Genomic DNA, 23,381 nt, shown 5'->3' with positions numbered 1-23,381 from the left:
TTCTCTCTGCTACCGCACGGCAAGCAGTACCGAGCGCCAAGTCGAGGTCCAAAAGGCTTCTTAACAGCTTCTACCTCCAAGCCATAAGACTCCTGAACAGCTAATCAAAGGGCTACCAAGACCCTTATGCTGCTGCTACTCCCTGTTTTTATCACTTTAACTCTACCTACATGTACATATTACCTCGACTACGGAGTGAAGCTTATAGTAACCTTTTTAAGCTATGCTGACTAGGTCTGTCAAAGTCTCCCAATGGGCGCTATCTGTCTGTCAGTCTCCACCTCATTAGGACATGGGAATCATTCTGAAAAGACAAGATATGCCCAGGGTCCTATTCATTTGGACGCCCAATAGATAATGTTTAGCAAATTTATGCTACAGCTTTTTTGTTGTTGAGATACTTATTGGAGAAGTCCAGGTACTCTCTCCCTCCTTGTTTCAGTCTGTTTTCTTCTGTTTCATTCCTAATGAACATGACCCAAGTTGGAACAGGCGACCCAAATCAAGCCATTGCCCTCTCGTTTGTTTTTCCAAACTAGTAATCCGATTGGTGTTATGTTTTATTTTGCATTCCCATAAATGTCTTGAGGGCAGAAGCTGTGTGTTTTCTGTTCAGAGCATGAATACGTTGCCTTATTGACTAGATCAATTTGTCAAAAGAACAAATGGTTCCCAGATGAGATTTAGCGAACATGAATATCCTTGTTGCATAACAAATAGCCGACTATACAAAAACAGAAACACAGACCTAGTGTTACGGTTTTCTAGGTGTGAAGGATAGTCGGACCAAAATGCAGCGTATAGATTGCGATCCATGTTTAATAAACAAAACGTAAACACGAAATAAACACAAAACAAAGAACGTAACGAAAACCGAAACAGCCTATACTTGTGTCAACTAACACAGCGACAGGAACGAAGACACTAAGGACAATCACCCACGACAAACTCAAAGAATATGGCTGCCTAAATATGGTTCCCAATCAGAGACAACGATAAACACCTGCCTCTGATTGAGAACCACTCCAGACAGCCATAGACTTTGCTAGATAACCCCACTAGCTACAATCCTTATACATACACACCAAAACACACCACAATACAAAACCCCATGCCACACCCTGGCCTGACCCAATACATGAAGAAAAACACAAAATACTTAGACCAGGGCGTGACACCTAGTCATGAATCGTGACAGAATAAAAGTATCACCTACTATTTCGGACATTTTATTTCAGAAATAATACACAGCTTCTGAAATGAATGACTAAAATAGCCCCTACGACAACATAATCATATTTTGCCAGACAACATCGATTAGGAAGCAGTGATTTGAAAAGAATCCTGCTCTCTCTATCGCTCCCTCTCCTTTCTCGCTATCTCCTCTCTCTCTCCCCTCACCCCCTCCTCCCATGCTACTTGTTTATTTGTTCTCTCGCGCTCCTTTCCTGCTTGTTGTCACCCTGGGGGTTTGCTCTAGCAGCTCTATTGTTGTAGTGCTGGTGATTAGCCAAACGGTTAGCACAGCCCAGAGCGTGTACGTGCGTGCGTGTATGTTTATCGTAGCAGGCGTGACTGTCAGCAGTGTGTTTCTATAGGTGCCCCAAAAGCAGATTCATACATTGGCTAGCATTCGAGCTAGCCTATTTTCTATTGTTATTACAATTTACGTGCTAACATGGCCTCCAAAGATTTTATACATGTGACATTAACTGCTATTTAAACCTCAATGGCCAAACTCTCCATAGTGCTTTTCCCAAGAGAGTTTAGCATAAGTTAATTGAACTATTGTAGTCCTCTTCAATTGTTGACAGAAAATAGAGATGGCAGTGCAAGAGAGCAAAATTACTTGGTGTTGTCACTGCTCTTGGCACTTTCTTCAAATTGCTCTTTTTTTCAGTGTAGCTCGGCAGGGGACAACAGGTAGGTCCATATGTTGACCATGTCAACTCTTTCCACACTGGAAAAGCAAACCACGGCACGTTTTGCCTTCTTGGCGTATCTGTCTGGTTGCACGTGACTGTTCTGTTGGAATATGCCCAATGTGAAGTGAACATCTGCTTGCAGTTGGGTGGTAGTTCACTCAGTAAGGTTGGTTAGACCAATCACTTTGGTTTGCGCTGGGAGTTTTTAAAAGACCAACATTGGTCAGAAAACATCCAACATGTCAATCCAAAAAGTATACAAATGGCAATCACATTTTTTTGCGCGCTATAAACTGCCCTATAAATCAAGTTTAGTCCAACTAACCGTGTAGCGTGCTATGGCTTGTCGTGACGTTAGTTAGAGATTTGTAACATCTCAATCTACTTTACAACATGTCATTACTAGCATCTAATTAGACAGGCGGTGAGAACATTAACCGATCATTGCAAAAAGTTGATTTTAAGTGGGAAAGTGGTAGGGGCATGATCTCATTTAAAGTGATGCAGTAGGAGCCTAAACACCTTCATAGTCATTTGGGTCAAGTCAATCCTATTAGGGGGAACCATGCGGATCATTAAAAATCTAGGCCTCGAATTTCCAAACGTCAACCAAAGTCTTGCCCTACCTGAAGTTCAAAACAACCATTGCAAATTATGGTAATATCACCAATCTCCAGAGATTAAAAAAATATGCTTAAACAATTCATATTCCATGATGGGAAATATCAGTCGTTAATTGAACCTGAGGCTGTATGGGAGAGTCCAGAGCCCATTTTATAATAGTAGGAGCACCAGCAGCACAGTAATGACCCGAAATGTCACTTCCCTGGCAGCCCGTCACCCTCTTTTATGTCCTCATCAGAGCCAGTCTGGTTATGGTGCCGGAGCACTGCTAATGTTTTGTGCTTTACGATGTGCTTATTGTTGTATCTGGAGAAAATTCCCCAGCACTTCGCTTGCGCTGTAGCTGCCACCGGGCACAAGGCTGTGAGCGGTTGCTAAATGACCACAGATGTTGTCCTTACCCCTTATGACCCAGTCACATCCTGTTGTAGGCCAAATAACTGTTGAACTGACTTTACAGTTGAGGAAAAGTCCCTGAAACCCGACCAAGAATACCAATGTGAGTCCAAGTCATTAGGTTCGGAAAGCAGCAAAGCACAAACGCAGGGCTGTAGAAACACAAACGAGACTTTACTGAAGATTTGATCAAACCAAACAGTTTTTTACAGCAGTGGTGTTGTAGCGCTTGGGTGACACTGTTTATTATTGTCTTCTAGCTGTTATCTTGATCATCTCTACTACCACCAATGGTGTCAGCAGCAAAGCCAAAATGGTAGATTTGTAGATTTTGTTTGAGGAAAAACATTCCTATGATGTGATTTTTTTGTTTCTTCATTCCCTAGTGTCCTTACCCAATGTGTCTGCATTTCCTTACAAATATCTGTCAATGTACATCCCTTGAATAATAATGTAACCATTTTTTCACTTCTCATTCAGGTAACGTGGTCCGACTCCTCATCCAGCAATGTCACCAAAACACATCTTGAACTGGAAAGCTTCTTGCTGAAGGTATAAATCACTAACTTATGTTTTAGAAATCCAATGAAGCTATGATCAGCCTTGCAATCGGTACTGTTAGCTATACCTATTCACATCCCAAATTGACTAAGTTGAAATGGAATTGACCCCAAGTTTCCTGCATAGCATCGACTGGATTTTCATCCACTCATAATGAGCAGGGATAATGAATGAGTTACTTAATTAGCTTATATAGTTACTTAATTAAGAGTTAATTACTTATTAAAATGAACTAAGTCTCACTCTTGTTTTGAAGGTATCTGTTTGAATGGTACTGTACATGACTTGTTAAACCTTGACTCACTTGTCCTCCCCCCGTCAACCAGCTTCCGAAGGAGCAGTCCACCGAGTCGTTTGAAAAGGGCATCCTCCGGCTACTCAACCAGGGAGACCAGTACGAGATCAGGGAAGTGGAGGGGAACCTCAAGTGAGTTCTGCTTACCGGCCTGCCTGTCTTGCATTGCATTGTTTTGGGGGGGGTTTTGCTTTTCGCCGTCATTAGATTGTCGGCTACATTTCATGTCAGCACTCAAAAGTGTACAAACTACTAGTAGGCACCCCAGGTTGTCCCGACTTCTGCATGACAGACGATTCAGATTGTGAATTAAAACAGGTGTTGATGTAGTGGAGGCCTACTCTTAACAGACCAGAAGAGCAGTATCAATACTCGCACGTAAAAGGCTTGTAGTCCTCTGTGTCTCAGTTGGTAGAGCATGGTGCTTGCAACGCCAGGATAGTGGGATCGGTTCCTGGGTTCACCCATGCATAAACAATGTATGCACGCATGACTGTAAGCCATTTGGGATAAAAGCGTCTGCTAAATGGCAAACGATATAGAATAGTGTGTGCTGTACCTACTGCAGTGATGCCATATACTCAGCCTAGGCTATGCATACACCAAAAGGATTCTCCTTGGCCATTTCTCGTCAGTTCCTTTGAACCATTGGTGAAATGAGAAACAGTCTCCAAGGAGAGTGTCTCAATTGTTCCCTCTCACTGATGTTGATCTAATTAGACGTTTATCCCCTCTGCTCTTCTGTAACAACATGACTGCATGATTACTTGAACAAAATGTCCTCCTCTGTGTTCTCAGTCAGAGGAATGCAGGCAGACTAGTTCCCTTTTGATTTTTTTTAGACCAAAACCCTTTGCAATAAGCAGACTGGCTTACAGTCTCCACTGACTGTGTGTGCGTGCGTGTGTGTGCATGGCACATCATCTTGGTTACTTTGAGTTGCGGTGTCTTGTTGTGAGGACAACAATGCCCCCTCCTGGAAACCACTTCGAGTAAGTTTCGTTTTAATGGAAAATGAAAGCTTAGAGGGCTATTAACTCAACTGATGGATAACAATGAACAAACAACACAAGTTTGAAGCATTTATCCTTCGCTATATAAGCCTATTCAAGAGTACCTGATTGGATTAAAGAAATGGCAAAGTGTATGTTGGCCTGGTCAGTGAAGCGTTGAAACACACACAGGTTCAGCTTTGGTTTCATATCCAGAGGGCAGGGCCACTTCTCGTCAATCAGCTGGGTAAGGCTGGTGTTCCTTCCAGATCATCCAGTCACACCCCTTGTGTCCAATATCTGACCACATTACTGTAACCCGACAACACAGCCACGCAACCGATGAAACAGGTCTACTGTGCCATAAAATTCCACATCCATAATTCTAAAAACATATTGAGTTATATGATCTCTATCTACTTGGCCCACTCTCAGGCGCTAGCAAACAGTGGAATGAATTCAGCATTTCTTTCATCAATTGTCCTTATTGCACTGATATTGCAAAGTTAATGGAATTTGTACTCTGATGCATTTTTGAAGCGGATAGAATTTCCGTTTGACATTTGGGATCCTGCAGTGTTGTGACGGCACGGATCTCACAATCTGGCTGGCAATTTTACCTTCAGAGAGGTTGCGTGGCAACAAACTATATGCCTAAGTTATGAGGTAAACTGAGGAGTGGACCCTGAGGAATGGAATGGATCCTGTTGAAAAGAGCAGAGCCCACATTCATAAAGTCTGAGTAGGAGTGATCTAGGATCAGATCCTCCCTGTCCATATAATCTTATTCATTATGATCTAAAAGGCAAAACTGATCCTTGATCCTTTTGAGTATGGTCCCAGCGCTTCCATGTTAAATTAGAACTCCATCCAGCTTTAAAATGTAGGTCAACACTGACAGTACAGTCAAGTTATTACTAGTCAACGCATCAGATTCATCCAGTGTATTGGTTCAACGTTTTACCCCACAGCTTTGAGTTCAAATTTGGGCCTCGGCTAACTTGTAATTTGATATTTTTCACCCATATACAAAGGTCTCTTTTTCAAAGAAGTAAAATTACAAAAGTGTTTTTTTTCTCTTGCCAGGGAGAAGTTTCTGTCGGCTCCACAAGCTTTCCGACAGAAAGGCAAGGTCTGTGGCTTCTTCCTGTGTGAGTCCTCCTCCTCCAGCCCCAGCTGCGGCAGATGTAAGCTGTGTGTGTGTGTGTGTGCGTGTGTGTGCCAGGGCATTTGACCGGCAGCATTTTAATTTACCGGACCCATATGCATTGGGTGCGTAACCTGATTAGGTCATCCACCCTCGGTGCTCAGAATGACAGAAATCACATTTAGTTTATGGTTATTCATCTTAACAAAACATGCAGCTCGAGGAGACAATGGCGTGCATTCCATCTTACCAAATTCCGATGCGCAATTTGAAGACGTTAAAATAACTGTCCAAACGGTCTAAGGCATTGCAGTGCTAGAGGCATCATACAGACACCCTGGTTCGAATCCAGACTCGGGCCTAAGGCACTGGGGTATAAATAAATAGAATAATTGTCCACATTTACTTTTTCTCAACCAGCAAGATGAGTAACGAACAGCAAAATCACTAGCCTATGTGAATCTACTATCCCCCATAGTAGAAAAGTCGACCTATTCTATTGGTCAGCTTGTCGTTCTGTGCGAGAAAGAAATATCCTACTCCGAACAGACTCTGGGACAGTTGTGGGACGATAGATCCCAAATTCATACAACCAGTAGATCTAGGCTACTTCCCTCATAAGAAACATTCAAAAGCAAATGAGGCTCATGCAACAGATCAGAACGTTTAGCTTAAAATATTACTTCACAGGCCTCCCGGGTGGCGCAGTGGTCTAAGGCACTGCAGTGCTAGCTGTGCCACCAGAGATTCTGGGTTCGAGAGGCTCATGGGGCGACGCACAATTGGCCCAGCGTCGTCCGGGTTAGGGAGGGTTTGGTCTCCCTGTGGCTGACCGGGCGCAATGCACGCTAATCAGGTCGCTAGGTGTACAGTGTTTCCTCCGACACATTGGTGCAGCTGGCTTCCGGGTTGGATGTGTGTTGTGTCAAGAAGCAGTGCGGCTTGGTTGGGTTGTGTTTCGGAGGACGCATGGCTCTCGACCTTCGAATCTCCCGAGTCCGTACGGGAGTTGCAGCGATGAGACAAGATAGTAACTACTACTAATTAGATACCATGAAATTGGGGAGAAAAAATAATAATAAAAAATTACTTCACATTATTGCGCACATGCGAGATGAATAAAGAAGAGATCTAAAGATGCAGCAATTGGCCTGCACCAGATGCTTATATGACTAGGATTGTGCCTTGTGGACAATGAAATAAAGTTGAGAGAAATAGGCGACTAGTTATAATAATTGCCTGCACGTTTGGTTGGATTTTGGCTAGGCTACTTTGAAGCAAGGTAAGACATGCCTCAAACAGGTTCCAAATATGTTTTCAAAATGCATACTGCCCCCAGCTCCTTGCAAAGGGGTGTGTGACATTCTGAAGTCTGCCTTGTTGCCTATGCACTTGAATAGCGAATGGGAAGCGCGCTTCAATTACCAGTTGGCCATTGTTTTTAACATGTGATTGCATTTACAATTGTTCCGCAATGATTGGGCTTATAAAAGCAAATGTTTCACTCCAGCAGCAACAAACAGCTGTTTCATGAGCTGTAGCAGCAGCTCTCACGCTACATCAACTGATATTTTGATCACTGAATAGGATAAAAATGCATTATTTCTCAATGGGGGGGGGCGGGATACAGGCTCAAAGGCGTGCCATAGAGCAGTGCTAAAAGGCCATAATAAAATGGGTTGTTTCTAAACAGCGATAAAATAGTAGAGTTGGAAAATACCAAATAAATTCTGCCATTTCTTTAAAGTGTGTGCATGTGGTGGTGGTAGGGACTAGCCTATTTCAGGTGTGAATTAGGGCTGGGAATTGCAAGGGACCTCACGATACAATATCGTCGGGGCAATTGGTCGGTGCATGGACTCTACAGGGTGTCGCAAGCATTCCACAGGGTTGCTTGCACATGTTGACATCAATGCTACCCACAGTTGTGTCTAGTTGGCTACATGTACTTAGGGTGGTAGACCATTCTTGATACACACGGGAAACTATCGAGCATGGAAAAACTCAGCAGCGGCGCAGTTTTTCTCCCAAACCGGTGCACCTGGCACCTGTTACCATACCCCGTTCAAAAGCACTTAAATCTTTTGTGTTGCCCATTCACCCTCTGAATGGCACACAAACTCAATCTAAGTCTCAATTGTGTCAAGGCTTAAAAATCTCCTCCCCTTCATCTACAATGATTTGAAGTGGATTTAACAAGTGACAGCAATAAGTAATCATAGCTTCCATCTGGTCAATGTATGACATGGAAAGAGCTGGTGTTTATAATGTTTTGTACACTCAGTGCATGTTTGCTGCAGAGAGACAAAAGAGAACATTAGGATACAAGTGCTGAAAACCTCTTGACTCGCTATTTAGTCATTTAGCAGACGCTCTTATCCGGAGCGACTTACAATTAGTGCATTCATCTTAATTAAGATAGCTGGTGAGACCACATATCACAGTTGTATTGTATTTTCCCTCAATAAAGTAGTTATCAGTAATCAAAGTGTGTGCTAGATTGACCAAGCAAGACATTAACAGAAACAAGTTATGGAAACAAGATGGAGAACAAGCGAAGTGAAAAACACAGGGGTTTTGGCGCAGATACACCCGACTAGCGCTACATACAGTTGAAGTCGGAAGTTTACATACACCTTAACCAAATACATTTAAACTCAGTTTCACAATTCCTGATATTTAATCCTAGTAAAAATTCCCTGTCTTAGGTCAGTTAGGATCACCACTTTATTTTAAGAATGTGAATGTCAGAATAATAGTAGAGAGAATTATTTATTTCACCTTTTATTTCTTTCATCACATTCCCAGTGGGTCAGAAGTTTACATACACTTAATCAGTATTTGGTAGCATTGCCTTTAAATTGTTTAACTTGGGCCAAACGTTTTGGGTAGACTTCCACAAGCTTCCCACAATAAGTTGGGTGAATTTTGGACCATTCCTCCTGACAGAGCTGGTGTAACTGAGTCAGGTCTGTAGTCCTCCTTGCTCGCACACACTTTTTCAGGTCTGCTCACACATTTTCTATAGGCTGGAGGTCAGGGCTTTGTGATGGCCACTCCAATACCTTGACTTTGTTGTCCTTAAGCCCTTTTGCCACAACGTTGGTAGTAATGCTTGGGGTCATTGTCCATTTGGAAGACCCATTTGTGACCAAGCTTTAACTTCCTGACTGATGTCTTGAGATGTTGCTTCAATACATCCACATCATTTTCCTGCCTCATGATGCCATCTATTTTGTGAAGTGCACCAGTCCTTCCTGCAGCAAAGCACCCCACAACATGATGCTGTCACCCCCGTGCTTCACAGTTGGGATGGTCTTCTTTGGCTTGCAAGCCTCCCCCTTTTTCCTCCAAACATAACGATGGTCATTATGGCCAAACAGTTCTATTTTTGTTTCATCAGACCAGAGGACATTTCTCCAAAAAGTACGATCTTTGTCCCCATGTGCAGTTGCAAACCGTAGTCTGGCTTTTTTATGGCGGTTTTGGAGCAGTGGCTTCTTCCTTGCTGAGCGGCCTTTCAGGTTATGACGATATAGGACAAGTTTTACTGTGGATATAGATACTTTTGTACCTGTTTCCTCCAGCATCTTCAAGGTCCTTTGCTGTTGTTCTGGGATTGATTTGCACTTTTCGCACCAAAGTACGTTCATCTCTAGGAGACAGAGTATGTCTCCTTCCTGAGCAGTATGACGGCTGCGTGGTCCCATGGTGTTTACACTTGCGTACTATTGTTTGTACAGATGAACGTGGTACCTTCACGCGTTTGGAAATTGCTCCCAAGGATAACCAGACTTGTGGAGGTCTACATTTTTTTTCTGAGGTCTTGGCTGATTTCTTTTGATTTTCCCATGATGTCAAGCAAAGAGGCACTGAGTTTGAAGGTAGGCCATGAAATACATCAACAGGTACACCTCAAATTGACTAAAATTATGTAAATTAGCCTATCAGAAGCTTCTAAAGCCATGACATAATTTTCTGGAATTTTTCAAGCTTTTTAAAGGCACAGACAAGTTAGTGTATGTAAACTTCTGACCCACTGGAATTTTGATACAATGAATTATAAGTGAAATAATCTGTCTGTAAACAATTGTTGGAAAAATTACTTGTGTCATGCACAAAGTAGATGTCCTAACCGACTTGCCAAAACTATAGTTTGTTAATAAGAAATTTGTGGAATGGTTGAAAAACGAGTTTTAATGACTCCACCTTAAGTGTATGTAAACTTCCGACTTCAACTGTAAATTACTAAAACCAGATATGAAGTATTTAGAAAAGATAATGGAGCAATATATTTTCATCTTTGAGAACTATCAATCACCAAAATAAAAATGAAACATTCAGGGAGAATCTAAAATTCAAAGAATGTCATGGCATTGATTTTGCTATAATGTTTGAGTCACTCAGAAAGCACAAGAACAAGCCATGGCAAAATGTGTAGAATTCCAGGAAATTAGCTTTAAAACTGAAAATGTTGTCGCCGGATAAGAGGATGGCCTATAAAAGCATGCCATTGGCCACGCCCACTACCAAGCCTCCACTTTGCCACCGCTGCTGAAATAAGTCCTAGGGGAAACACTGCAAGCAACACAGTGAAAATTGTGACGGCTACCTGTGTGTTTTTTATGGGGTGCGCTCATAAAAAATCAAAACTATTGTTTTATTAACGTTCCGAATGTCATTATCTATCCTTGTATTTAGCTAATTTTAGACAAAGCCTTTTAAAATATGCCTATTTGTTATTTTGATTAATGCTCTTGCAAGTAATCAAATACTAACATCTGTTCGGATATTCAAATAGCCATGCTCATCCCTAACTTGGAGTCAAAGTAGCGATATAATATCGTCCCCTCACCTATAATCACATGGCCATAAGGCATGCAGATGACATACAGTACCATCCATGGCCATGCCGTCATTCTTCTAACTCATGTCATGGATCACGATACATCATGGCACATTTGCCGTCCTCCTCAAGCTCAGCTCATCCATATGTTGCTCCTTCCCTCTCTCCATGGCTGAGGCTGGGCAGCAGGATGATAAATAGGTCCCCCAGGCACCTGTTCGGGGAGATGCTCTCTCGGAAGGCCCCTAAATCATCCAAAATCAACAGACTGGGGCTGCTATGGAGTGGAGGGGGGTTGAGAAGGCCCTGTGGATACAGAGCATGAGGACGTTTGTGTGTGTGTGCGTGCATACTCTAATCATACCGTTTGTATACATGAACGTATACAAACACATGCCTTGAGGTGGGCTCTAGGCTGTGTGTGTGTGCGCGACTCACCCACAGCTCCCTAGCCTTCCCGCAGAGCAGCTGTACATTGACACCCAGGTGAGGTGAGCGATGCGGGCAGCACGATGCCCTGGCAGGCCCAACAACAGGATGTACTGTTCAGAACTGGGCCACGTCACCATGGATGTGTCCCAAATGGCAGCCCATAAGTCAGCCTCAGGACTACTGTACTGGCACTACAGAGGAATACCACTGACCAATGGCTATCAATCCACCTCTTTTTACCCATCCTCTTTCTCTCCGCCACTCTATGGATGCACCTCGAATAGCACCCTATTCACTATGTAGTGTACTACTTTTGACAAGAGTAGTGTTTTATTGGGGAATAGGCTGCCATTTGTGACTCTGTCTTCGTCATATTCTCAGTTGGATGAATTGTGCAACCCCATAACAGGAAGCATTAGATCAGAGGAGGCACTCAAAGCTTTTAATGTGGCTCAATTTGACGCTAACTTTTCCCCCTTTTGGTTAATCCTGTAAATGTCAGTCCCTTTACCCCTCTCCAACCTTTTGTATTATAAACCTAGCTGTTTTTGGAACGTCCTTTGAGCAGCCGAATCTTTAACAGCGCTGTAAAAATGGATTAGGCGCAAATGTTCCACAACCTAAATGAAATGGGTTCCATTTCGTACCCTCAGAGCAGGATAGAGGGGAAACAAGAAGGGAGAATTAGATTTGTGGTAACAAAACGCATCAGTGACTCTGGACATTTTATTAGAGGGTCCAGCTAGCCCTAGATTTATGGATGAAGGGAGAGCGGAAGAGAGGGAGGAAAGGAGATATGGAGGGAGTGTGGAGGTGTTGATAGACCATTGGCCAACAGCACCAGTTACTGCCAATAATATGTTTTATTTTACTAGGCAAGTCAGTTAAGAACAAATTCTTATTTGCATTGACGGCCTAGGAACTGCCTTGCTCAGGGACAGAACGACAGATTTGTACCTTGTCAGCTCAGGGATTCGATCTAGCAACTTTTCGGTTACTGGCCCAACGCTCTAACCACTAGGCTACCTGCCGCTTAGTAAAGTGTTGCCTGGATGTCTTAGTGACCTTACTGCAATGCAATTACTGTCTATGAAGGATAGGATATGTTAATGATTATGCATCATGTAGCTGCATGGGAAACAAGCATATCTCCGCATACTTCCCCTTTAATATCAGAGAAATCAGACTGACTTGTCAATGCTACTTTGTTGCCAATACCTACACTCCCTACTGTGTCTCCTACTGAAACCATCTGGCATCAGATGCTACGTCCCAAATGACTCCCCTTTCCCCATGGGCTCTGATCAAAAGTAATGCCCTATATAGGGAATAGGGTTACCCTGCCCTACCTGAGAGACGGTGGCAGGTCACAGCAGATGGCTGACAACCTAGGTGGGAGAGGCAGGTGTAGGGGACCCGATCGAGTGTCCGTGTCACCGCAGAGTGATCCACACAGAGGGGCTGAGTGATCAACAAGGCCCAGATGGTAAAGGAGAGAAGGAGAGGGTGACGCATCCCATAGAGAGACCGCTCCGATCAGGTGCTCCATGATTAACAGCAGTGTTTCCCCTAGCTCGACTTCCCCTACTTGTGATGGCGGTCCGCCTGACTATGTTGTCTAAAAGACTTGACTTGATGTGTCATTGTACTAGTTCACATTAAACTAATAGCAGTTTTCGACTGGGCAAGTCATGACATTTTTCCCCCCAATTTCGTGATATCCAAGTGGTAGTTAGTCTCGTCCCATCACTGCAACTCCCGTACGGATTCGGGAGAGGCAAAGGTCGAGAGCCATGCATCCTCCGAAACATGACCCCGCCAAGCCACACTGCTTCTTGACACACTGCTCGCTTAACCCGGAAGCCAGCCGCACTAATGTGTCGGAGGAAACACCGTACAACTGGCGACCGAAGTCGGCGTGCACCGCCCAGCCCATTACAACGAGTCGCTAGAGCGCAAAGGGACAAGGACATCCCGGTCTGCCAAACCCTTCCCTAACCCGGCCGCCTCATGGGTCTCCTGGTTGCGGCCGGCTGCGACACAGCCTGTGATCGAACACTGGCCTGTAGTGACGCCTCAAGCTTTAGACCGCTGCGCCACTCGGGAGGCCAAGTCATAACATTGTTGTTATAAGTGGAATTAGACTGTGTGTGTGTGTGTGTGCCTCTCTTTCCAGTTAACCCTGTGGCCCTAGGGAAGCCATACAAAGAGGACTGCTCAGAGGCATCCAGCCAGGAGGAAGGTGTGTGTGAGTACCCCATACCCAACCTGCTTCACCCCCAAACCCTGTTCACCCCACACCCTACTCATTCCAACATGATTAACCCCTTAACCCAGGTCAACCTGAAGCTCACTCCCCTCATCCCAACCCTGTTTACTCCCCAGTTCAGAGGTGGAATCTAGAAGAAGTATATTCTGGGAGACTAAGAAGTTTTGACAGTTAGCCAACACCTTAACTGGTGGGAAGAGAAGTGAGAGTTGTTGATTTGAAGAAGGGTTGTTGCAGATACCTTTTAGCCTAGACTATTCCTCGCAAGGGTTTGCCTAAACTCCAGTGAAAAAGCCTGCGTTATGTCATGTAGCTCGCCAGCTAACCATGTGTGAACTAGAAATATAAGGCACTTATACTGCGTCACATCTCTGTTTTAGGTGTCTATTAATTTAGTTTCAACTGAGCAAGGGGAGGGGAAGGGAGGAATGCACAGGATTCTTTCTCTGGCTCAGCAGGGCAGGAGAGGAAGTCCTGTACTCCAGGACAAACAAGTAGCGCCATGTTGCTAACTTCTGTTTATTTTGGTCGGGTGTTCGGAAAGCCTGGGCTCTCTTGCTTTCTCTCTCTGACTATCTATCTCTATCTCTCTTTCTCACCCTCTGGCTCATCTCTCTGTCGCTCTCCCTCTCTTACTCTTTCTCTCTCCCTCTCTTACTCTCTCCCTCTCTCCCATCCCTTGCATTTCGAGGCTATATTTTGCCCGTTGTCCGTGCACTGGGCTCACAGGCTAATCACAGGCCACAGTGCATACACTCACAGCAGGCTTAGCTAAACCAATTAATGTCCTATTAGTATAATAACTGATGTCATAAAGCATTACAACGTTCCTCACTGAGGACAGCACATAAAAACCTGTTGCTACTGACTGATAAATAAAGATGGAAATTAGTTTTGATGTGAACTGAAAAGTTGATTTAAAATCGTATTGTTCTTGTCAACTAAAGATGAATGAATAAATAAATGTTTCTACCCTTCAGATTTGGAGCCGTACATTCAGGGGCACCGGAAGAAACATGGCAGCAAGAGCCCCAGCCTTAAGTAAGCACCCTATTGTCTTAATGTAACAGACGTCGCGTAGCTTCCTTAACAAGTACTGCTTTCCTCACACCGAGGCTCGAACCCAAGACCTCCACCTTGCAAACACATGTGACTGCTCTCCTGAAGTGTTTTACCAGTCACTAGTCAGATGTCCATCTCCCCACCTAATGAATGAGGGTAGCGTAACCTGATCCTAGATCTGTGGTTAGGAGTGACTCCTCCTTCAAATGAGTAGCCCCTACCACCCCAGTGCAGATCTAAACAAGTGGCAATAGTTTTGTTTCTGAAGACATGAAAATGATTCTCAGTCCGCCTCTACTTTTCCCAGCATTCCCAATGCCAAAAGTTCCCAGGGGGAGAGCAGTCGGAGGGGGCCCCACGGCTCGGAGCACAACGGCCTGCCAGACTGGAGGAGGAAGAGCTGTACGCTCAAACCCAACCAAGACACCTCTGGGGGGCTGGGCCCAGAGCAGGTGAGACAGATGGGAAAACAAGGCTACATCCCAAATGGCACCCTATTCCCTTTATAGTGCACTACTTTTGACCCCAAAAAAACAATGAATTCACAGTTAACGCTAAGCGATTGAGGCATTGTTATTTAGATAGTTTTGTATCATTGTTTACAGTGTATGAACATACAGTACATTCTGATTGGTTGTTTTTGTTGTTGACTTTGAAAATGGCTCCTCGGGAGCATTGACTGACAACCCTGGATTACACAGACAAAGTAGTTCATTTAGACCAGGCAGACATGTTACATTTCAAGATGGCTGACACATTGCTCCACTGCTCCACTTTAGCCTGTAATGAGCATCATTGTTCCTCAAATGCAGTGTATGATATACCATTTTGTAGCTCTGTGTCTCTGCTTTTATCCAATGGGCTCCCGAGTGGCACAGCGGTCTAAGGCACTGCATCTCAGTGCAAGAGTCACTACAGTCCCTGGTTCGAATCCAGGCTGTATCACATCCGGCCTTGATTGGGATTCCCATAGGGCGGTGCACAATTGGCCCAGCGTCTTTCAGGTTTAGCCGGGGTAGGCTGTCATTGTAAATAAGAATTTGTTCTTAACTGACTTGCCTAGTTAAATAACAAAATGTAAAAAATATTTCACATTTTGCTTCTTGAATCATGGCGATCGGTCATGTGGTGTGTGTGTGGACATGTTTAACTATACTTTTGGGGACCAGAAGTCCCCACAAGAATAGTAAGCAAACAAATATTTGACCAACTGGGGACATTTTGTTAGTCCCCACAAGGTCAAATGCTATTTCTAGGGGATTTAGGGTTGGGAGCTAGAGTTAGTTTTAGGGTTAGCAGCTAGGGTTAGGTTTATGGTTTAGGGAAAATGGGATTTAGTATGGGACTGAATTGTGTGTCCCCACAAGGTTAGTTATACAAGGGTGTGTGTGTGTGTGAGGTCACACCCCTCAGCAGCAGTAATAACATGTCTAGCTCAGCAGCAATAGGATTGCTATCAGCGTTAGCCAGGGTGAAGCGCTGTGCCATTTGACCCCTCCCACTATAGCTCTGGGTCGGTGTCCAGCACCGCCTCATTCATGTGGCCCTCATCATGTGATAGGGGTTGTGTAACAGGCAGCAGCACAATGGCATTCCTGCTCTGGCACATGGTATTGTTGGAGCTATAGGTTTTAAAGACAGTCTGTAGATTTATTTTCTCCTGTGGTTGTATCAGGAATATAACATGATATACCAACCCACCTCCTTGAGAGCTAACTGAGTATACAGGCTTGTATTATTGAATGTTCCATTGTCTGAATATATATTTTTCCTCTGTCTGCAGAATCAGGACAGTGAGAAGAGGAGCAGCCACCCTGCCACCAAGAGCAAGCCACGAGCACTGGGACCAGACAGGTAATCACTATTCCCTATATAGTGCATTATTTGCATTATTATAGGGCTCTGGTCAAAAAGTAGTGCTCTATATAGGGAAATGGGTGCCATTTGGGATGCATCCTGTATCAATATTCAAACCTGACTTACGGTTGAATCTGCTCATAATCTATCATCGCAAGACAGTCAGTCACCATCACTCGCCTTCTAAAAGGGTCCAAACATTGACTGACATTTAAGAGACTTCCCGATTCAGACATACTGCCTCAACACTGAGCCGGCTGAACATACAGTTGCTAGGTTGTGATAAGTGCCGAGCACGCACTGAACACTCAGACAAACATGGCCATGACAGGTACGACAGGCTCGGGAAGCTAACGCTAAAACAGTGTGACTGAGTTCAGGAACCCCCACCATGGGGCCTGACAGAGAAGGCATAGCATTTTGCTAGCTAGCATGCTAACAGCTGAGCCAGAGATGGTTTAATATGTAAGCTGTTTTCCTTTTTTTTTTGTCACAGTTCTGGTTCTGCATAAGGGTGGTTGCCAAGCGCCCAGGCAGATAACTGCTACAGGCGCTTTTGAGAACTAGTAGAGACTTCAAATAAAGGACTTTTCCTCCCTATCTACTTATTAGAAACATTTCTATTTGGGCTATAGGGTATAGCATTGCGCTAGCTAGCATTCTAGAAACAGAGCTGTCTCCTCCTGCTACCAACTAATGTGACATGCCACAGGCCTCAATTTCTCTTATCTTCCCTCCTTTATCTTTTGTGACTAACCGCTCGCCTGTCTCTCTCTCCTCCAGGGAAAAGGGGAAGAAAGGAGAAGGAAGAGTGGCCTACTTGACGAACGGGAGCATAGTGCCTCTGGCTTCTCAGCAAACGCGACAATCGTCAGGGAAAGGTGGGAATCGATGGAAATTAATTTGCCCCTGCAGTCTTTTTCCTGTCCCAGTCGACTCTGAAATGTTATCAAATGCTATTTGGAGAAAAAATATTATTTTGTTTTCTGGGTGAAATGAAGGCTTGTAGTAACTTCATTTTACCAACAGAAAGCAGTGTTGTACAAGTTTATTGGGCATAGCTTTTTAGTCTTTTGAGCTGCTTATTTGAATGCCTTAGCACACATATGCCTTCAAATGTTTTATTTGATCTAAATCAAAGGATATTGAATTAAATCTAGTGTCATTAATGTTCAGGTTGTGTGTGTCCAGACGGTCATCTAGTCGGAGGCTCCAGTCAGGACGTGTACGGAGACACTTCGTCTGAGAGCTACAGCTCCCCCTCCAGCCCCCAGCACGATGGACCAGAGAGCCTGGACAGCGAGGACGAGAAGGACAAAGGTGACACGCGCTCACACACCATTATTAGAGTTTGTGCTTGTGTAGGTTTTTGGATAGGAGCACTAAGACTTGTTCTCCTCTCTCTCTCACGCAGATACAGATAGTCACTCAGACAACTCCAGCAGCCAGGGTAGAGCGGGCACCTTCTTCCCTTGCCAGGAGGTTGCAGGGGGGGGCTTGCCCACCATCCACCCCCTGGCCTCTGCCAAGCCTGCTGGGGAGCCCCTCTGCCCCGAGACCATCCCCAACTTTCCCCCCATCACCTTTATGCAACCCCTGCCCTACATACTGCCCAACGGAGCACTGCCCGCCGATGCCTCTCTGCCAGTCCTGCCTCCTCCTCAGGTGGCAGCGGCCCTGGTAGACAACAAGGTTGTGGGAGGACTGATCATGCAGGTGCCCTTGGTCCTCCGAGAGCCCATGCCCACCCCAGTGCCAGTTCCTGTGCCAGGGGACACAGAAAAGAGGGATGCCCTTGCTGCAGTGCCCGTGCTGCTTCCAGGGTTTGGCTCCCCCACCCTGGGCTTACACCCCCCTGGCAGCCCTGCCCTGCAGCCCCTGATCCAGCGCTTCAAAACCGCCCCTCATAAGGCAACTGTCACTTCCGAGGGTGTCACGGCCTCCTCTGCCCACCACCCCCCGGTTGGAGCCATCAGCGTCATCGCCCCCGGCCCACCCTACGCCTCACCCCTGCAGCCAGCCTACCCCGACCCTGCCGCAAACCCCCTAACACCCTCTGTACCCACCCCCTCTGTACCCCTAGGGGAGCCTAGCATCCCTCATGCCAAGCACCCGGGTATGGCTCTTCCCTCAGGCTTGCCTTCTCCATACACCATGCCCCCCATCCCCACCTCCATCATGGCAACGCTGGGGGCAGGGGTAGCCGGAATAGGGGTAGTGCCCACAGCTGGACAGGTTCAAGCGGTGGTGCCCCCATCCGTGCCCACCCACAACCCCGGTCCTGTGCCCAGCCCCAGCCCTGCCCTCACCCACAGCACGGCACAGAGTGACTCCACCTCCTACATCAACAGCACCAGCTGTGCCAGTAACCTAGTCTCCCAGCAACAAGTGCAACCACCACAACAACAACAGCAGCAACAGCAGCAGCAGCAGGCGACTCCCCAGCAACAGCCCATGTGCTGCGGGGCATGCGGTTGCCGGGGAGGCTGCGGAACCAGCAACAACAGCCACACAGCGCCTTCATTCTTCTTCCCCCACCAGATGCCGCCGCGGCAGGTGTTCGGTGTGCCGCCCATCTTCCAGCTGACGTCCCTGTGCAACAGCAGCTACCTCAGTCAGCCTCCCCTCCAGAGCAACGGCCAGGCCCAGCTACCCTTCTTTCCATCCGCCCCGGCCCCCTACGCCAGCCAGACCCTGCTGCACACGCACCCCCACTCCCACTCTGACCACCTACTGGGCACACAGCAAGGCTACAGCCTCCAGCAGATGGCACCCTACAACCGCTTCTACCCGCACATGTACCCCTCCAGTGTGGGCATGGTGCCCGGGGCGGGAGGCGGAGGTGCACTGGGGGTAGCAGTCGGCGTCAACAAGAAGAACGCCAACGTCTCGTGCTACAACTGTGGGGTCAGTGGCCACTACGCACAGGACTGCATACAGCCCTCCATTGACTCGACACAGCAAGGTAATAACGCCACCGCCAGGGGCAGGGTGGAGCGGGGAGGGGCGGCCGCTGGCCTCTTCGGACGGCCCCCTCCGCCCCCTGCAGCACTTCCCCCAAGTAGATGTCAGCCCTCAGGACTGATCCCACCCCTCTCGATCTCTCTCTTACACACCAGTACCCTACACCCACCCACACAGAGGGCACCCTTGATCAAGCTTGGGAAGGCACACCTTTGCAGTAACCTTCCTCACCCCCTATCCCCCAAAAACAGACTATTAGCCACCTTCATTTCCATTTTCAGGACTTATTTAGAGCCAGGAGCTGCTGTAAAGGGCTCTCTCATCTCAGGAGACCTGTGGACATTTCTCCCAAACTCTCTGTTAGCAGGGCAAAGACAAAACACAGCAGAACAGTTAAAAATGAAAAACACAGACCAAATGACATGACACATGTCACGCAGAGGATACGATTAGGTGCAGGTTGGGAATTTGTAGACATCTCAGTGGAACCTTGTCTTTTTGCTTACTTTCTCTGAGTTTATTTTCATCATTTCCCGTTTCTTATTTGTTCGACTGACGCCCACCTCTCTGTTTTTCAGGTGGCTTTCGGCTGAAGTACGCCGCCTCCCACTCTTCCGATGCACTAGACAACGCCGACTGAAGAAGTCTTCTCGTTCCGCCATCTTGTTTGTCACGAGCGGTCAAAGAGACCCCTCCATTTCAAGAGAGCATCACTCGATGTTTCCCTGTCATTAACCAGGTTTCCATCCAACTTTTTTAGGCGAGTAAAGTACATGTCGGATAAAAAGTTAAGGACAGGCCTGATGGAAACAGAAAATGTGTCGGTAAACTTTCCAAATGTTGACAAAACAAAATACGCTAGACAAGGTGGGATCTTTTTGTGTCGGTAAAATGCGATGGTAACGCTTTTATGTGCAAATATTGATATAATAACCATCATATTGAAGTAAACTTGGAGTCACGCTATGATATGGTGTGGTCCTCCCACTATGACTCGGGGAAACAATGCAGTTTATTAGGCTACAGATGAAATCATTTATATTGAACTTCACAGGGTGGTGAAAGTGCACGGTGATCTTGATGCTCCTTTCCAATAAATGTCAAGGGTCAGATTCTGGTGACAGGAATATCGATGTTTGACTGCCGTTTAACAAATAAAAAGATTCTCGCTCTTATCCATAATAATCTCTTCATGTAGACTAGCCTACCCGCACTGTATCTGCGAGCTGTTGGCTAGAGCACACGTGCCAAGACCGGAGTAGTCCCATTTTCTATTTAACGCAACCGTTTGTGACAACTATCAGTGGAGTTGAAAACACGATGGAAACACATTGAACTTTAGATTTATATTTGGTACATGAAAACTTAAGTGAAAAAGTGTACTGCGTCATCATGCACTGATGTAGGGGAATGTGCAGATTTTCTTTATGCAGATTTTTTGAATATTCGCATGAATATATGTCGACAATTTGATTGAAAATGTAGCTATTCTCATTTTTAGTTTGACCTTTTTAACGAGCGTGTGCGAAGAGGGTCCTAAGTACTTGTGCCTGAGACATCACCAACATCCCCATCACAGCTGAGGGTGAAGCTGTCTCGTTTCCAGAGACGCATACCCCCCCCTTCACCAATCCCCCAGTGGCTTTTGGTATTTTGCACTGAAGACTGGCACAAGACAGCAGCTCATGTTTACTAACTTATTTCTTATATTATTAGAAAACTTTTTTTTTTTTAAAGACACCATGTGTATGGGAGCTTCGTAAAATTATTTTGTTCTCAGAATACATGGGGATCCTGCGTGATCTCGATTAGAGTTTCATATACTTTGTCTTTTATAACGGTATATTTATACCTCATTGTTATTCGACTAGGATTTTTATTGTTTAACTGTACAGCTACAAAAGATGAATGCAAACCAACAAAAAAGTAATGTAAAAAAAAAAAAAAAAAAGATTATTTTTCTCTTTCGCTGCAGTGTTTTTGAATGTACATGTTTAATTTCTTAATGTTAAGGAATCTGGCGGTATCGGGGGGAAATTCTTAAAGCATTTGCCTCTTGATATAATGTGAAACGCATATTAAGACGTTCTTAATCATCATGTCTGTCATGTAGAAGTTAAATGCTGCTGTGTTTTTTATTTTTGGTAACATGCACTATAGCTACCAGGAATTCTGAAGTCTCTCACGTGCACTGAAACAGTCCTAAATCAAACCTAGAGACAGATGTTATTGCAGCAGTGAAGCTCTATACCTTGCTACACTGCTGTCCCTCCATCCAGTATTCTCTTGGAAATGTTGCACTGCAGAGTCGAGCCACAAGGTGGTGCCATGTGAAGCATCAGTGGTTAGGAGGGATAATACTATCGTTGATAACTCTGAAAATAACTTTTTTTCTTTAGCCATTTCTACAAGACTGGTGGCAAAGGCAGATGTCATGTAGCCTACCTAGACAGTCAATATGTTTATTCTTCCTTCAATGCAGCAGTGAGATCTAACTGTAAGGCATCTTGTTTGTACATTGGTAAATGTACTCAAATCGATGCACATACACACTATAAATTGATGTTTTCATGTGGAGTTTGAAAATGAAAAGTGTGAACACTAAAGGAAGTGTCTGACTGGAGTTTATTGGATATCAGGATTGGTAGCCTTCCAGGGATTGACATTAAGGGTTGCCATATTGCCTGGGGAAAGTGAACTGATCATTCAAGCTATTTGAGCCTGCTGAGGTTGCCCCATGGGGCTGGTTATTTTTGTTTGTTTGTGTGCATGTGTGTGTGTGCGAGAAAACAACCAAACAGCAAAGAATTCCAGTAGCCAAAAGCTGATCTTTCCATTTCCTCCCCATTGTCTGTCTTTCACTTATTAAACAATGTATTTTGTAAATGTACAAAATAGAATAATTATTCCAAAATAGGAAGAATTCAATCAATCTTTCTGATTCCTATGTGTAGGTGAAAGGCAGGCAATATGTGGCACTTACTTACTGCCTGTAAATATATCATTTACATTTTCAGGCAAGTGATCATAATGTTTGGGCAACCAAAAAAATACTCCTGACTTGCCCGATGGGCAAGTGCGTTTCATGCCTCAATGTCAATCCCTGGCCTTCTCAGACAGCATATCCCTTGAGATAATTGTCAATCATTTAGAGCTCTTTCGTGTCTGTTTAAGCTTTGTGGTCTACACATTAAAATTACATATAGGGATATTACAGTACACACTTGTTTGTTTATATGAGAAGTTATGTCCATTTTTATGAATAGTCACACTTAGTACAGTTTGTCTCCAAACATTTTGTGAAAGCTTTCCACCAACTGGTGAAGTACTCTAAATCTCTTCTGCTTGATTTGATGTAAGCAGAAATTTCTTACAATTACTTAAAATATTGAGGCAAACTTGGACATGAACACAGGAAAGAAAATGTGTGGACCACTTTACATTAATCGGCTGGATGATTTGAAGAACCATGTGAGCTCGGAGGACAATTGTATATATGAACCTGCCAGTTGTACATGTTGAACATATATGGTTAAAAATGCTGTACTGTAGAGGGTACACTCACTGTTACCTTAATGTGTATGTTTACTGTATTCTTTGATATCTACATTTTAGTGTACTGGAAAGGTCAAATATATTTCTAGAACGAATTTGGATTTTATGCAAATTGTTGATATGTTTTCCTGGAAATAACAGCAATAAATACAAAATGCCCCAACATTCTTGTTTATTTGTCTGTTGTAATTAGGTCCTACACTGCTTTTATGTACTTTGTTTGTACTTTGAACTTCAGGACAGTTTTATCCACTTGCTTTGCCGTAGTAGTCAGCTGATGCGGAAGAGTGCGGAATGCGGAAGAGCACTTTTACAGCCCACCAGGGGGTTTACACTATTTACCACAGCTATAAAGTCAGAATTAGCTATATTGTAAAAATTCGTGAAAACAAAAATGTGCTTTTTGGTATTCATTTAAGGTCTGGCATAAGGGTATCAAGTGTGGTTATCGTTGAG

General features: G+C 44.7%; 1 protein-coding gene across 4 annotated transcripts in view; it reads left to right on the top strand.

Annotated features, from left to right (window-relative positions):
• Nucleotides 1–23,088, top strand: part of LOC112227848 (zinc finger CCHC domain-containing protein 2) — a 64,891-nt gene extending 41,803 nt beyond the window's left edge. The window contains exons 4-14 of one of the 4 annotated variants that reach the window (XM_024392794.2): nucleotides 3,426–3,497; nucleotides 3,833–3,933; nucleotides 5,880–5,980; nucleotides 13,395–13,460; nucleotides 14,468–14,528; nucleotides 14,857–15,001; nucleotides 16,333–16,403; nucleotides 17,190–17,287; nucleotides 17,583–17,726; nucleotides 17,821–19,371; nucleotides 19,949–23,088. In XM_024392794.2, coding sequence (XP_024248562.1) covers nucleotides 3,426–3,497; nucleotides 3,833–3,933; nucleotides 5,880–5,980; nucleotides 13,395–13,460; nucleotides 14,468–14,528; nucleotides 14,857–15,001; nucleotides 16,333–16,403; nucleotides 17,190–17,287; nucleotides 17,583–17,726; nucleotides 17,821–19,371; nucleotides 19,949–20,010 — 2,472 coding nt within the window. In that variant the 3' untranslated portion in view covers nucleotides 20,011–23,088. Of the gene's footprint in view, nucleotides 1–3,425; nucleotides 3,498–3,832; nucleotides 3,934–5,879; nucleotides 5,981–13,394; nucleotides 13,467–14,467; nucleotides 14,529–14,856; nucleotides 15,002–16,332; nucleotides 16,404–17,189; nucleotides 17,288–17,582; nucleotides 17,727–17,820; nucleotides 19,372–19,948 lie in introns of all 4 variants that reach the window. The other 3 variants (XM_024392795.2, XM_024392796.2, XM_024392793.2) reach the window with 3 other exon arrangements.
• Nucleotides 23,089–23,381: the final 293 nt, after the last annotated feature.

This window comes from Oncorhynchus tshawytscha, linkage group LG29 (genome assembly GCF_018296145.1).
Source record: "Oncorhynchus tshawytscha isolate Ot180627B linkage group LG29, Otsh_v2.0, whole genome shotgun sequence".
NCBI classification, from domain to species: domain Eukaryota; kingdom Metazoa; phylum Chordata; class Actinopteri; order Salmoniformes; family Salmonidae; genus Oncorhynchus; species Oncorhynchus tshawytscha.
This window is presented reverse-complemented; position numbering and strand designations above follow the sequence as displayed.